This window comes from Bos indicus, chromosome 9 (assembly GCF_029378745.1).
Source record: "Bos indicus isolate NIAB-ARS_2022 breed Sahiwal x Tharparkar chromosome 9, NIAB-ARS_B.indTharparkar_mat_pri_1.0, whole genome shotgun sequence".
In the NCBI taxonomy this organism is placed as follows: domain Eukaryota; kingdom Metazoa; phylum Chordata; class Mammalia; order Artiodactyla; family Bovidae; genus Bos; species Bos indicus.
The window spans coordinates 101880733-101895384 of record NC_091768.1 but is presented as its reverse complement, the minus strand read 5'-3'; the positions used below and the strand labels follow the sequence as shown (position 1 = coordinate 101895384).

The 14652-nt window shown below is 54.0% G+C and overlaps 1 protein-coding gene across 7 annotated transcripts in view; it reads left to right on the top strand.

The window, feature by feature from the left end:
* The window catches only part of RPS6KA2 (ribosomal protein S6 kinase A2), a 334973-nt gene that overhangs the window by 310063 nt on the left and 10258 nt on the right, over positions 1–14652 (top strand). For all 7 annotated transcript variants that reach the window (XM_019967675.2, XM_070796504.1, XM_019967678.2 and 4 more), the window contains 3 exons: positions 8681–8770; positions 9516–9674; positions 11147–11308. In XM_019967675.2, coding sequence (XP_019823234.2) covers positions 8681–8770; positions 9516–9674; positions 11147–11308 — 411 coding nt within the window. The remainder of the gene's footprint in view (positions 1–8680; positions 8771–9515; positions 9675–11146; positions 11309–14652) is intronic.

Genomic DNA, 14652 nt, shown 5'->3' with positions numbered 1-14652 from the left:
CGACTGAACAAGAGTCTGGTCCCTGGGCTTGGGCCCTGCCCCCCGCTGAAGCAAACCCCACCAGGTGCCCAGGGCCCCCCGCCGGGAGAGTCTGACCTGGGAGGACACATCGCTGACCCCCCACCTCAGCTTCATCTGGTGGGGTGTCCCCCCGAGCACCTGCCTCAGGCTAGGACGGCTGGAGGGGAAGAACCACGGCGTTGTCTCAGGCATGTCGCAGTGAACAGATGTGCCCTGCTTTCTGAGACCTCGGGCGTCTGATGTGAGACTCAGGCCCACCTTTGTGTTCCCAGCCAGCCCCAGAGGCTAGTGGGAGGGGATGAAATTGTGTAAGACTTGGAAATAACACAACACACAAACTTCACAGATGCCAAAGCACCTTTCATTTAAAATAAGATTGAAATGGAATCAGTGATGAACTGCAGAAGGTAACTATGATCCAGTAGGATTCAAAGGGGAGAGGTGCATTTGGAAGGAGAAGATAATTCACATTCTTATTTCATGAGAGGTTCTGTGCTCACTTTGTACAAGTTGCATGCAGTTTTGCTTTCATTTCAGTTTCAGGCCTTTGTGGCTTGACGTGACTGGGTGCGTATTCTAGTCTGTGCCAGTTTCCACACCATCCCTGCCACCCCCAACCCCACCGCCCCCACCCACCGCCCACAGCAGTTCCCTCACTTGGTCAGTTCAGTTCAGCCGCTCAGTTGGGTCTGATTCTGCAGCCCCATGGACTGCACATGCCAGGCTTCCCTGTCCATCACCAACTCCCAGAGCTTTCTCAAACTCATGTCCATTGAGTCAGTGATGCCATCCAACCATCTCATCCTCTGCCATATCCTTCTCCTCCTGCCTTCAATCTTTCCCAGCATCAGGGTCTTTTCCAATGAGTCAGTTCTTCACATCACATGACCAAGGTATTGGAGCTCCAGCTTCAGCATCAGTCCTTCCAATGAGCATTCAGGACTGATTTCCTTTAGGATAGACTGGTTGGATCTCCTTCCTGTCCAAGAGACTCTCAAGAGTCTTCTCCAACACCACAGTTCAGAAGTATCAATTCTTCACTGCTCAGCTTTCTTTAGAGTCCAACTCTCACATCTATACATGACCACTGGAAAAACCATAGCCTTGACTAGATGGACCTTTGTTGGCAAAGTAATGTCTCTGCTTTTGAATATGCTATCTACGTTGGTCATAACTTTCCTTTCAGGGAGTAAGCGTCTTTTAATTTCATGGCTGCAATCACCATCTGCAGTGATTTTGGAGCCCAAGAAAATAAAGTCAACCACTGTTTCCCTTGTTTCCCCATATATTTGCCATGAAGTGATGGGACCACATTCCATGATCCTCATTTTCTGAATGTTGAGCTTTAAGCCAACTTTTTCACTCTCCTCTTTCACTTTCTTCAAGAGGCTTTTTAGTTCCTCTTCACTTTCTGCCATAAGGGTGGTGTCATCTGCGTATCTGAGGTTATAGATATTTCTCCCGGCAGTCTTGATCCCAGCTTGTGCTTCCTCCAGCCCAGCGTTTCTCATGATGTACTCTTCGTATAAGTTAAATAAGCAGGGTGACAATATACAGCCTTGATGTACTCCTTTTCCTATTTGGAACCAGTCCGTTGTTCCATGTCTAGTTCTAACTGTTCTTCTTGACCTGCATACAGATTTCTCAAGAGACAGATCAGGTGGTCTTGTATTCCCATCTCTTGAAGAATTTTCCATAGTTTGTTGTGATCCACACAGTCAAAGACTTTGGCATAGTCAATAGAGCAGAAATAGATGTTTTTCTGGAACTCTCTTGCTTTTTTGATGATCCAACAGATGTTGGCAATTTGATCTCTGGTTCCTCTGCCTTTTCTAAAACCAGCTTGAACATCTGAAAGTTCTCAGTTCACGTACTATGGAAGCCTAGCCTGGAGCATTTTGAGCATTAATTTGCTAGTGTGTGAGATGAGTGCAATTTTGTGGTAGTTTGAGCATTCTTTGGCATTGTCTTTCTTTGGGATTGGAATGAAAACGGACCTTTTCCTGTCCTGTGGCCACTGCTGAGTTTTCCATATTTGCTGGCATATTGAGTGCAGCACTTTCACAGCATCATCTTTTAGGACTTGAAATAGCTCAATGGGAATTCCATCACCTCCACTAGCTTTGTTCATAGTGATGCTTCCTAAGGCCCACTTGACTTCACATTCCAGGATGTCTGGCTCTAGGTGAATGATCACACCATCATGGTTATCTGGGTTGTGAAGATCTTTTTTGTATAGTTCTGTGTATTCTTGCCACCTCTTCTTAGTCTCTTCTGCTTCTGTTAGGTCCATACCCTATCTTTCCTTTATTGTGCCCATCTTTGCATGATATGTTCCCTCGGTATCTCTAATTTTCTTGAAGAGACCTCTAGTCTTTCCCATTCTGTTGTTTTCCTCGATTTCTTTGCACTGATCACTGAGGAAGGTGTTCTTATCTCTCCTTGCTATTCTTTGGAACTCTGCATTCAGATGAGTATATCTTTCCTTTTCTCCCTTGCCTTTTGCTTCTCTTCTTTTCTCAGCTATTTGTAAGGCCTCCTCAGACAGCCATTTTGCTTTTTTGCATTTCTTTCTCTTAGGAATGGTTTTCATGAACACCTCCTAAACAATATCAAGAACCTCTATCCATAGTTCTTCAGGCACTCTGTCTATCAGATCTAATCCCTTGAATCTATTTGTCACTTCCATGGTATAATCATAAGGAATTTGATTTAGGTCTTACCTAAATGGTCTAGCTGTTTTCCCTACTGTCTTTAATTTAAGTCTGAATTTGGCCATAAGGTGTTCATGATCTGAGCCACAGTCAGCTCCCAGTCTTGTTTTTGCTGACTATATAGAGCTTCTCCATCTTTGGCTGCAAAGAATATAATCAGTCTAATTTCGGTGTTGACCATCTGGTGATGTCCATGTGTAGAGTCTTCTCTTCTATTGTTGGAAGAGGGTGTTTGCTATGACCAGTGCGTTCTGTTGGCAAAACTTTGTTAGCCTTTGTCCTCCAAGGTCAAACTTGCCTGTTGCTCCAGGTATCTTTTGACTTCCTACTTTTGCATTCCAGACCCCTATGATGAAAAGGACATCTTTTTTTCGTGTTAGTTCTAGAAGATAGTGTAGGTCTTCAAGGAACCATTCAACTTCAGCTTCTTCAGCGTTACTGGTTGGGGCATAGACTTGGATTACCATGATATTGAATGGTTTGCCTTGGAAATGAACAGAGATCATTCTGTCATTTTTGAGATTGCATCCAAGTACTGTATTTCAGACTCTTTTGTTGACTATGATGGCTACTCCATTTCTTCTAATAGATTCTTGCCCACAGTCGTAGATATAATGATCATTGGAGTTAAATTCACCCACTCCAGTCCATTTTAGTTCACTGATTCCTAAAATGTCGACGTTCACTCTTGCCATCTCCTGTTTGACCACTTCCAATTTGCCTTGATTCTTGGACCTAACATTCCAGGTTCCTAGGCAATATTGCTCTTTACAGCATCGGACCTTGCTTCCATCACCAGTCACATTCACAGCTGGGTGTTGTTTTTCTTTGGCTCCATCCCTTCATTCTTTCTGGAGTTATTTCTCCACTGATCTCCAGTAGCATATTGGGCACCTACCCTCCTGGGGAGTTCATCTTTCAGTGTCCTATCTTTTTACCTTTTCATACTGTTCATGGGGTTCTCAAGGTAAGAATGCTGAAGTGGTTTGCCATTCCCTTCTCCAGTGGACCATGTTTTGTCAGAACTCTCCACCGTGACCCGCCTGTCTTGCGTGGCCCTCCATGGCATGGCTCATAGTTTCACTGATTTAGACCAGGCTGTGGTCCATGTGATCAGTTTGGTTAGTCTTCTGTGATTGTGGTTTTCATTCTGTCTGCCCTCTGATGGATAAGGATCAGAGCTTGTGGAAGCTTCCTGATGGGAAGGACTGGTTGTGGAGGAATCTGGGTCTTGTTCTCACTCAGGTGGAACCCGGATCCTTGCAGTGGCCAGCAGGCCCACACTGCCCTGTTCCTGGAGCTCCTCCGGCCCCTCCTCACCCCATCCTTAGCCCACTCCCACGGGGGCAGCGCCCCTCCCTGAACCCAGAACCCTGCTCCCAGCACTGGGCGTCAGTCTCTCTGATCACGGTGTGGTCCCCGCCTGTCCCTGTCCTCCCGACCTGCAGTGCATGTTTCAGGGCTCTTAGAACCCAGCGTGCTTCCCAGCTCGCTTCCTATCTACACCCCGTCATGATGCTTGGTGGTAGCAAGGACAGATGGTGCTAAAGAAAAGTCCCAGAAGTTTCCTGGTGGCCCAGTGGTGGGGACTCTGCTTTCACTCTTGGGGCCTGGGTGCAACCCTTTGTCAAGGAGCTAAGATTCCACAAGCCGCGTGGTGTGACCGAAAGGGGGAGAGAGAGAGAGATAGCAATCAGGGGCTTTTCTTCAAATTCAGAATCACTGCATCCCTTCCTCTGGCTTGTTTATTGTCAGAGGGGCAGGACGCCTGGCCCACCCAACACTTCCTGTCTCTAGATCGCATTTCCTTCTGCACGCGTCTCCTTACTGAACCCCTCTGTTCAGTAACCAGGTACTTTTATTCATGTTTTACGATTTTGTATTAACTCTTTTTCTCAGGCAGACACAGTGCTAGGTTCCTGGCAAAAGCAAACCTGTTCTCGGGAAACTCACAGTCCAGCCAGGTAGGGCTTTACTGATCACAGAACCAGAGCCCAGAGCCAAAGGGGGATATCGCTGATGAATCGAAAACTAAGGGAGCCCTCTGTGGCTGCAGACTCTCCGGTTGGTCTGTTTCCTCTGCAGACACACAGACACAGGCTCCTCTCACCCAAGGCGCCGCTCGCCCGTTTCCTTGTGTGTCTGCGAGGCTCACGCAGGTCTGAGTGGACGTCAGCAGCCATGGCCACGTTGTCCTGAAGGGCAGCACAGCTGGGAGTCCTTTCAGGAGCAGATTCGTGTGTTCTTAAAATAGCAATGGAGTCAGGTAAAAATAAAGCGCCATCCTTGAAACTGTGCCGGAGTCAGCGTCTCCCAATTTGTAATTCTAGTGAAGTGTGGCCGACACACTCAGGGCTGAAGCTGGGCTGACTGTCCACCCCATTTGTATTCACAACAGACTGCTGACAATTACACCGCGTTTCTGGGCTCATTTTCATGCTGCGTATGTAATTTGTCAACCAGAAAAGCAGTGGAATTAAGACAGATGGCTGACGTGAATAGAGCTTATTTTTAGAAGGAGAATTGATTGGCATGGAAATTTAATTTTTTCTGGCAGGAAAACTTGGAGCCCTTTCTCTGTGTCATTTGTTTAAGTTAATTGAACAAGAGAAGGTATCTGTTCAATTTTACAAGGGACTCCATGCTCTGCTAGTCTCGTTTCAAATATGGTATAAATCCTCTCGACAAGTCAGAGGAAACACTCCACCTCGGGAGGGAGTGTGGCGGGCCTGGGCGTTCTGCCCCCGCCGTCTTGTGCACCTTGAAGCCCTGTGTTATTCAGCGTCTGGGAGGGGAGCCCATGCCGAACAGAGGTGAGGAAGAGGAAGATGGGGAATGCAGAGACCGAAAGGAAGAGGAACAAGCATGTGGATGTTGGAACGTCTGGACCAGTCTCGTCCCCGCCTTCAGCCGGCAGGAGTAAGACGTGCTGATACCTACCTGTGCGCTTCACCTGCTAAGGAGAATCCTGTCCTCTGCCTCCTTTGCTGGGGCTGGACTCGCTTCGTGGGCTGTGGAAGCGTACAGCTGCTCAGACAGCAGCTCCTGGACAGTCTGGTTTGCCAGCCTCGCTGGGCGCTGACCGCCGGGTGGCATCAGTCAGGATCAGGACTCTGGGTCTGAACAGAACTCGCCGCTGCGTGCTGGCCCCCCATCGCCCAGACTGGGTGGGAGGCAGCAGCCGGCAGGGCAGGTGCGGGAGCCTGAGCCCACCTCCACTCCCCGGGGACCCCCTTCCGGGCATTGCCCACTCCCCAACTCCAGGCCCACTAGGGACCCCACCACGGTGCCCTGCCCGCCCCCTGGCTTCCGGTCAGTCCCACCTGGGGAGACACCCCAGGAGGGAGGAGGGCAGCGTGCCCAGGCCTGGGGGGCCCGTCCATGCAGCTGCCAGCTCTGGTCCCGTGACGGCTCCCCTCACCCTGCCCCGTGCCTTCGGTGTGGTAAAAAAGTTTCTTCTTTCTTGTTCATCCTGCGTCCTGTTCCATCGTGATTTGTCTGTCTAGTCAAAGCTATGGTTTTTCCAGTAGTCATGTATCAGTGTGAGAGCTGGACCATAAAGAAGACTGAGCACTGAAGAACTGGTGCTTTTGAACGGTGGTGTTGGAGAAGACTCTTGAGAGTCCCTTGCACTGCAAGGAGACCAACCAGTCCATCCTAAAGGAGATCGGTCCTGGGTGTTCATTGGAAGGATTGATGCTGAAGCTGAAACTCAAATACTTTGGCCACCTGATGCGAAGAGCTGACTCATTGGAAAAGCCCCTGATGCTGGGAAAGATTGAAGGCAGGAGGAGAAGGGGCCGACAGAGGTTGAGATGGTTGGATAGCACCACCGACTCAATAGGCATGAGTTTGAGCAAGCTCTGTGAGTTGGTGATGGACAGGGAAGCCAGGTGTACTGCAGTCCATGGGGTCGCAAAGAGATGGACATGACTTTGTGACTGAACAACAACAAAAATCCTAAAGTTTTATTTGAAAAAAAAAAAAGAATATACTGTTAACTTTTTAAAAAAACCACCACTAATGATTTTAATCTTCTCAAGTTGCAAAGGGGTCACAGGCCAGGAACTGCATGGCCGGCAGGCAGCTGGGGCAGAAAGGGTCCTAGAACCTTGCTGGCCAGCGTGGGACCCACGCAGCATAAAGACCACACCGCGGGCAGCTAAGCATCCTCATGTTAAGGCTTCCCCTTCACCAGCTGCTGAAGGAGCCTTTACGACGTCTCCTCTAGACGGACGCTCTGTGTGTTGACTTCCTTCAGTAACAGAAGTCACCCTGGTGTCTGAGCTAGAACCTCAGTAACAGGAGGAGGAAGGTGCTGGGTCAAGAAAGGATGCGTGACGTTTCACTTGATGCTGAATCCCAGTGTGCCGTGGGGCTCACGGTCCCGGTGTGATGTCAGCAGGGCCTGGCGGCGGGTTTAAAACTGAGCCAGGGAGAAGCACAGACTCCGCGACCATCTTCCTCGGCAGTTAAGGAGCAGCGGGGTGGGGGCTGGCAGAGCACTCACTCTGGGTCCTCCTCCACCCCCCCGGGCGTTTTGCTCACCTGAAAAAGAGAGTGAGTTTATGCTGAGCTCTGCTTGGAGCCTTGGATGCGATGGGGAGTGAAAGCGAGTTTTCCTCCCTCTGAAATGCGTGTCCTCCCCGTGGCGAATGTTTTGAAATTGGGTGAAGCTGATGCACATGGAAGAGCACTGCTTCTGAGTGTCGAATCCCACCAGGTGCTGTAGACTTTGCGTGCTCGGGGCCCCCTCCCCAGCCCGCTCCATCCCCACAGAAAGCAGGACCAGGGCGCAGGAAGCTGCCTCCGGAGGAGCCCGTGGTAATCCACTGACAGTGACAAGGCATGAATAAACGCCTGCCTGGATCAAGGTCGGCGTTCATCCATGACACCTGTGCTTGGAAGCTGGAAAAGGAAATGGCAACCCACTCCAGTATTCTTGCCTGGAGAATCCTGTGGACGGAGGAGCCTGGTGGGCTGCTGTCCATAGGGTCGCACAGAGTCGGACACGACTGAAGTAAATTAGCGTGCATCTATGCATGCTTGGAGAAGGAAATGGCACCCCACTCCAGTGTTCTTGCCTGGAGAATCCCAGGGACGGGGGAGCCTGGTGGGCTGCAGTCCCTGGGGTCGCTAAGAGTCGGGCACGACTGAGCAACTTCACTTTCACTTTTCACTTTCATGCATTAGAGAAGGACATGGCAACCCACTCCAGTGTTCTTGCCTGGAGAACCCCAGGGACGGGGGAGCCTGGTGGGCTGCCGTCTATGGGCTCACACAGAGTCAGTCACGACTGAAGGGACTTAGCAGCAGCAGCAGTGGTTGGAAGCCATCTGTCTTCACGGAGGAAAGGATATTTCTGCCATCCTAAGACCTGGGCTACACTTGCCAGGAAGAGGAGGGAGGTTAGAAGCCTGAAGGAGCATCCGTTCAGATGAGCCATGGCACAGCCTCAGCGCCACATCAACCCAACATCTCTCTGTCAGAACCGCACTGGGTCTCCCCCGGTGTCTCCCGGTCCAAACCATGCTGGGTCTCCCTTTGTGCCTGGTGTGTAGCTTCCCAAGGAGGCAAGAGACACACAGCAGCTGGAGGCCCGCTTTGGACAGAGAGTTGGCACAGCCCTGCCCCTCCCAGAGCCTGACGAGTGTAGAAAAAAGCACCTTCTGCTTTTGGGGTGCCTGTGTGAGCTCCCCAAACTCACCCTTCTTCATCGAGCTGTGTAACGGCTTAAAATTTAATGTCTGGAGGCGAGTGCCCTCTTTTTTTTTTAATGTCAGTCTGTTGCTCACTAGGAAAGAAAGGATGGCCATGCGTTTCTGGGCAGTGTTGGGTTATCTTGGCTGAGCTCAAGCTGGAGACGGGGAGGGGGAGGGCGCAGAAGGGGTCCCAGCCGCCGGCGCCCGCTGGACGCCGAATGTCACACACCCTGTCTGTTTCAGATCATCGACAAGAGTAAAAGGGACCCCTCGGAGGAGATCGAGATTCTCCTGCGGTACGGCCAGCACCCCAACATCATCACCCTCAAAGACGTAAGTGCCCTCGGGCGGCGCCGCTGTCGCCGAGCTGTGCCTGTGCCCCGCCCCCGGAAGCCCTGTAGACGCAGACCCTCGGGGTCACCCGGCAGCTGGGGGCCCGACCTGCCTGGCCATTCATCGAGTCCCATTGACGGCCCCCCACATCCTCCCGGATCCCCGTAACGGGGCGTGCCGTGGGGGAGGGGAGAGAGAGCCCGCGAGGGTTCTAACCCGGCCGTACTGTCTCTCACCGTCGTGGAGAGCGTGGAGCCCGTGAAGCCGGGCTTCAGCTCTGAGGCTCCAGATCTGCGGCCCCGGCCAGCGTCCCTCTGTCCGTGCTGAGTGATGCGGGGTCCTTGTCCCTGGAAGAAGGACAGGGAGGGGGTGACCCGGCGCACTGGAGCCAGTCGAGTGCTCCAGGCAGCGTCCATCCCGGCCGGGGAGTCAGAACGGGGAGCGCGCTGGCCTCCTCTCCGCCCCTGCCCTCCACCCCAGCCTGACCCCAGGGTCGTCAACCCGAACCTCAAGATACCAGGACCCGCCCGTCGGCCTCCCCAGGGCCCTGTGAAGGCCCGCGTAAGAGGCCTTCCTGACGCGGGCTCAGTTCTGAGGACAGGCCTATGTGAACAAAGCTTAAAGGGAAGCCCCGGCCCCAGCCCCCGGGCGGCGCCGCCGGCCTGCCCCCTGTTCCTCCGGCGCGGCGCCCCTGTGCCCCCCCGGGGGGTCCCTGAGCCGGGCGCGCGCTCTCGCCCCCCACCAGGTCTACGACGACGGGAAGTTTGTGTACCTGGTGACCGAGCTGATGCGCGGCGGCGAGCTGCTGGACCGCATCCTGCGGCAGCGGTACTTCTCGGAGCGGGAGGCCAGCGCAGTGCTGTGCACCATCACCAAGACCATGGACTACCTCCACTCGCAGGGGGTAAGGCGCCCCCGGGGCGGGCCGCGGGAGGCGCGGGAAGCCGGCTCCCCCAGGCCGCCGGCTCCCCCAGGCCGCCGGCTCAGCACTTGGGAACCAGGCGTCCCCGCCTTCCTCCCCAACCCCAGCCGTTCCTCATGGGCCTGCGTGATTTCAGACACACACAGCCTGCATCCAGGAGCTCGGTCAGGAGATTTAAATTCACTGGGACCGATTATAGTGAAAACGTACTTCGGACTTGATGGTGGGGTGCTCGTCACTGTCCCATCCCCACTGCCCAGGAGGCCGGTGATGAAATGACCGTGAGAGGCAAGATTGCAGCCCTCACCGGCGTCCAGCACGGCTCTGAGCCCTCGTCTGGTCAGTTCTAGGCTCCAGATCAGACCCATTTCACAGAGGAGGAGACTGGAGCACAGAAGGGTTGAGGGTCTGGCCCAAAGCTGCACGAAAAGCCGGTTCCCTCCCAGCACCGTGCCTCCAGGCCCGTCCCCCTCCCCAGCCCCAGATTCCCTGCCTGGTCAGCAACCCCCGGGAGGCCTGCAGTGTTCCTCAGCCAGCCGCACACATGTGCCCTCTGAACAGGGCGCTCCTCTGGGCCCACACGGCGGTCGCTGGTTCTGGGATTAGTAAACCCTTCCCAGGACAGTCAGACTCCAGAGGTGGCCCTTCAGAGGGTGGTTTGGCAGACTGGCCTCCATTGCAAGAGGGGAGCTGGCACCGGGGTCTTTAGTCTCCCGGCCTCGCAGCCTCTGAAGCCCCACCGGCCGCCTGCCAAAGCCTTTTTTCATCTGCCTCCCCCGTCCTCTGTCTGGGCGTGAGCAGGACAATGGAGACACGTGGGCCCCACGTGGGCTGCGGGCACGCCACGAATTCTCACAATGGGCCTCTGTCCCCTTCAGAAGAAGCTGCTCTGTGCCCTGAAGAGCTGAGCAGCCTCTGTGCTTTGAGGTGCCGCTGGCTCTGTCCCTGGTGCTCAGAGCGCCCGGCCGCTCCCCGGGCACAGATGCAGCCTCGGGTTTCTGCCCACTGGCCGTGAGCACAGGATGGAGGCTCCTTGTCTGCACACCCACTGGGGTGCCCGGCACCTGCCCACGCTGGAACGTGGCCGCACACGGCCGGCCTGTATCCTCAGAAATCCACATTCCTGAGCACCAGCGGCGTCCCCGAGTGATGGCCCCAAGGGGCCCCCCTGATCCTGGATGGCTGCCTACTTATTTATTCATCCAAACACTCGCCATCTGAGGGGCTGGGGCGGTTGTTTGGTCCTTGGTTTTGAGCATCCGTGTAAGAGAAAGAGGAGGGGGAAGGACCCACAGAGTTTGTAGCATCCCAGCCAATGGCTTCTGCCAGACCCACCCAGGGTAAACGGCTCCAAATGAGCGCTTATCTCACGAGGGGACCCCCTTCCCCCCCAGCTTCTCGCCCCTGCTCCATCCTGGCCCCCGAGTTAGGCGTGGCTCCTCCTGCTTCTCCAGGTTGTTCACCGGGACCTAAAGCCGAGCAATATCCTGTATGTGGACGAGTCTGGAAACCCCGAATCCATCCGCATCTGTGACTTCGGGTTTGCCAAGCAGCTGCGAGCCGAGAACGGGTTGCTTATGACCCCCTGCTACACGGCCAACTTCGTGGCCCCGGAGGTGAGAGGACCTCTGGGCCGGCGGGGGTCGGCCCTCGGCCGCTGCCAGAGCGGCCGCCCACGTGGGCCGCTGGAGTGGGCAGGGGCGCCAGCCGGCAGGAAAGGGAAGCTTCGGTCTGTTGGGTCAGCCGCTGATCGTGCTCAGACATTGCTATTTTAACATTTTCATTTCCTATTTGTAAAACCTGTAATGTGGAATTGTCGTTGTGCTATAGACAATTTTGACCAAATGTGCTTACTTGTTAAGACTTGCAGTGAGAAGTGGGCATCTCAGGTCACCCCAGTGGTAAAGAACCCATCTGCCCATGCGGGAGGCATAGAAGACCTGGGTTCCATCGCTGGGTCCGGAAGCTCCCCTGGAGGAGGAAATGGCAACCCATTCCAGGATTCTCACCTGGAGAATCCCATGGATGGAGGAGCCCAGCGGGCTACAGTCCATGGGGTCACCAAGTCGGACACGACCGAAGCAACTTAGCACACACGCACACAGAGTGAGAACTAATGCGTCGTCTCTCCTCAACTGGGAGGGGAGCCACTGGGTCACCTGGGATCAGAAATCCCCCCGCAGCTGCACTGGGAGAGCGCGCGCGTGTGCACAGACCTTGCGCCAGAATTCCCACTCCAGACTGTCTTCCACGACAGGCGCGCTAGGGGGCGTGGGGTAGAATGTCATGGTTCTGCGGAGATTTGGGGATAAGGACCCGCGTGGATCCTGAGGGCCCTCCTCCGCCCTCAGCTCGGGGCCTCAGAGAACCCCAGCAGCGCATCTTATAAGCACATTTCCCCTTTGCACGCTGCCGGGGGTCGTGCCCCGTAGGTCCTGGAGTCCCTGATGCGTTCGTTTATGAAGAAAAATCCAGCTTCTTGCTCTTTAGGAAACAGCCAAACCAGGGGCGCTGGCGAGAGCAGGACTAGTGCAGAGGAGGCTGACGATGCTGGGGAGTGAGGGGGTGGGGGTGGGGGGCGTCAGGAATGGAAACAAACCTCAGGTTCCGTGTGGATCCAGGTTGCAGGTGAAGCTGCCCCAGAGCGGTTCTAGCCGCACGGTGGCGGGTACCGCGCGTCCTAAGAGGGCCATGCTGACACCTAGTGGTCAGGCTGTGAACTGTCCGAGAGGCGGTGCGGGCAGGGTCTGCAAGCTGAGCCCGGGGCAGTGGTCCCCGAGGAGATGTCTGCGTGCCTGCCAGGATAGGGATGGACGCGAAGCCTGGGCTGGCCTGTGGGGCCGGTATTAGACTGTCCAGATGATACCTGCAGCCCCTTTAAAAACAATCTGGCTCTATTTTGATCAACATTACTGCGTTATTTGGTCGGTGCTAATAATATTAATGGTTTTAGTGATCATAGACTGCCTTACACTGATCTGTTACTTTACCATTTGCCAAGCACTTTACCAATATTTTTTGCTTTTATCCTCATATGCCATATGGAATGGATGGGGTAGATACTATTAGCCACATTTCACAGATTCAAAACAAAAAGAGAGAAACTGCCTCCATGGAAGGGACGTTGAAGATACTCAGCTAGTGGAGATGAGAAGAGCTGAACACCGACCCCTGGGCGTGTCCACACACCTCGGTGACCTACCTACGGTGCTGGAGGCACCGTGCCCCAAGTACGGAGAACCTGGCCCTTGTGTCTAAGGAAATTGTACACAGCTCTCCTGACGCCACATTCAGCATAAAACCAATGACCTGCAGTTTCCAGGAGCATCTGTGCTCTTTCTTTATTGTTATTCTCAACTGTGAGCATAGCAGAGGATTGCTGTCTTCTGAACTGGGTGATCCTGAGACACATGAAAATTCTCCCATCCTAACTAGTCCTCAGAAAGTCGAACACAGACTTACCCAGTGACCAAGCAATTCCACTTCTGGGTGTAAACCCAAAAGAGTTGAAAGCAAAGGTAGGAATGGAAATCTGTCTGCGTGCTGACAGCAGTGTTATTCACAGCAGCCAGAAGGTGGAGACACGCAAGAGCCCATCGATGGAAGAACGGCTGAGCGGGATGTTAGCCAGCCTTTACAAGCCGGGAGGGCTTCCCAGTGTCCATCCATGGAAGAACGGCTGAGCGGGATGTTAGTCAGCCTTTAAAAGCCGGGAGGGCTTCCCAGTGTCCATCGATGGAAGAACGGCTGAGCGGGATGTTAGTCAGCCTTTACAAGCCGGGAGGGCTTCCCAGTGTCCATTGATGAAGAACGGCTGAGCGGGATGTTAGTCAGCCTTTAAAAGCAGGGAGGGCTTCCCAGTGTCCATTGATGAAGAACGGCTGAGTGGGATGTTAGTCAGCCTTTACAAGCCGGGAGGGCTTCCCAGTGTCCATCGATGGAAGAACGGCTGAGCGGGATGTTAGTCAGCCTTTACAAGCCGGGAGGGCTTCCCAGTGTCCATCCATGGAAGAACGGCTGAGCGGGATGTTAGTCAGCCTTTACAAGCCGGGAGGGCTTCCCAGTGTCCATTGATGAAGAACGGCTGAGCGGGATGTTAGTCAGCCTTTAAAAGCAGGGAGGGCTTCCCAGTGTCCATTGATGAAGAACGGCTGAGCGGCATGTTAGTCAGCCTTTACAAGCCGGGAGGGCTTCCCAGTGTCCATCCATGGAAGAATGGCTGAGCGGCATGTTAGTCAGCCTTTACAAGCCGGGGGGGCTTCCCAGTGTCCATCGATGGAAGAACGGCTGAGCGGGATGTTAGTCAGCCTTTACAAGCCGGGAGGGCTTCCCAGTGTCCATCCATGGAAGAATGGCTGAGCGGGATCTTAGCCTGCCTTTACAAGCAGGGAGGGCTTCCCAGTGTCCATCGATGGAAGAACGGCTGAGCGGGATGTTAGTCAGCCTTTACAAGCCGGGAGGGCTTCCCAGTGTCCATCCATGGAAGAACGGCTGAGCGGGATGTTAGTCAGCCTTTACAAGCCGGGAGGGCTTCCTAGTGTCCATTGATGAAGAATGGCTGAGCGGGATGTTAGCCAGCCTTTACAAGCCGGGAGGGCTTCCCAGTGTCCATTGATGAAGAATGGCTGAGCGGGATGTTAGTCAGCCTTTAAAAGCAGGGAGGGCTTCCCAGTGTCCATTGATGAAGAATGGCTGAGCAGGATGTTAGTCAGCCTTTAAAAGCCGGGAGGGCTTCCTAGTGTCCATTGATGAAGAATGGCTGAGCGGGATGTTAGTCAGCCTTTAAAAGCAGGGAGGGCTTCCCAGGTGGCACTAGTGGTAAAGAACGTGCCTGCCAATGCAGGAGACGCAAGAGACTCAGGTTCCATCCGGAAGATCCTCTGGAGAAGGAAGTGGCAACCCACTCTAATAGTCTTGCCTGGAAAATCCATGGACAGAGGAGCCTGGTGGGCTACAGTCC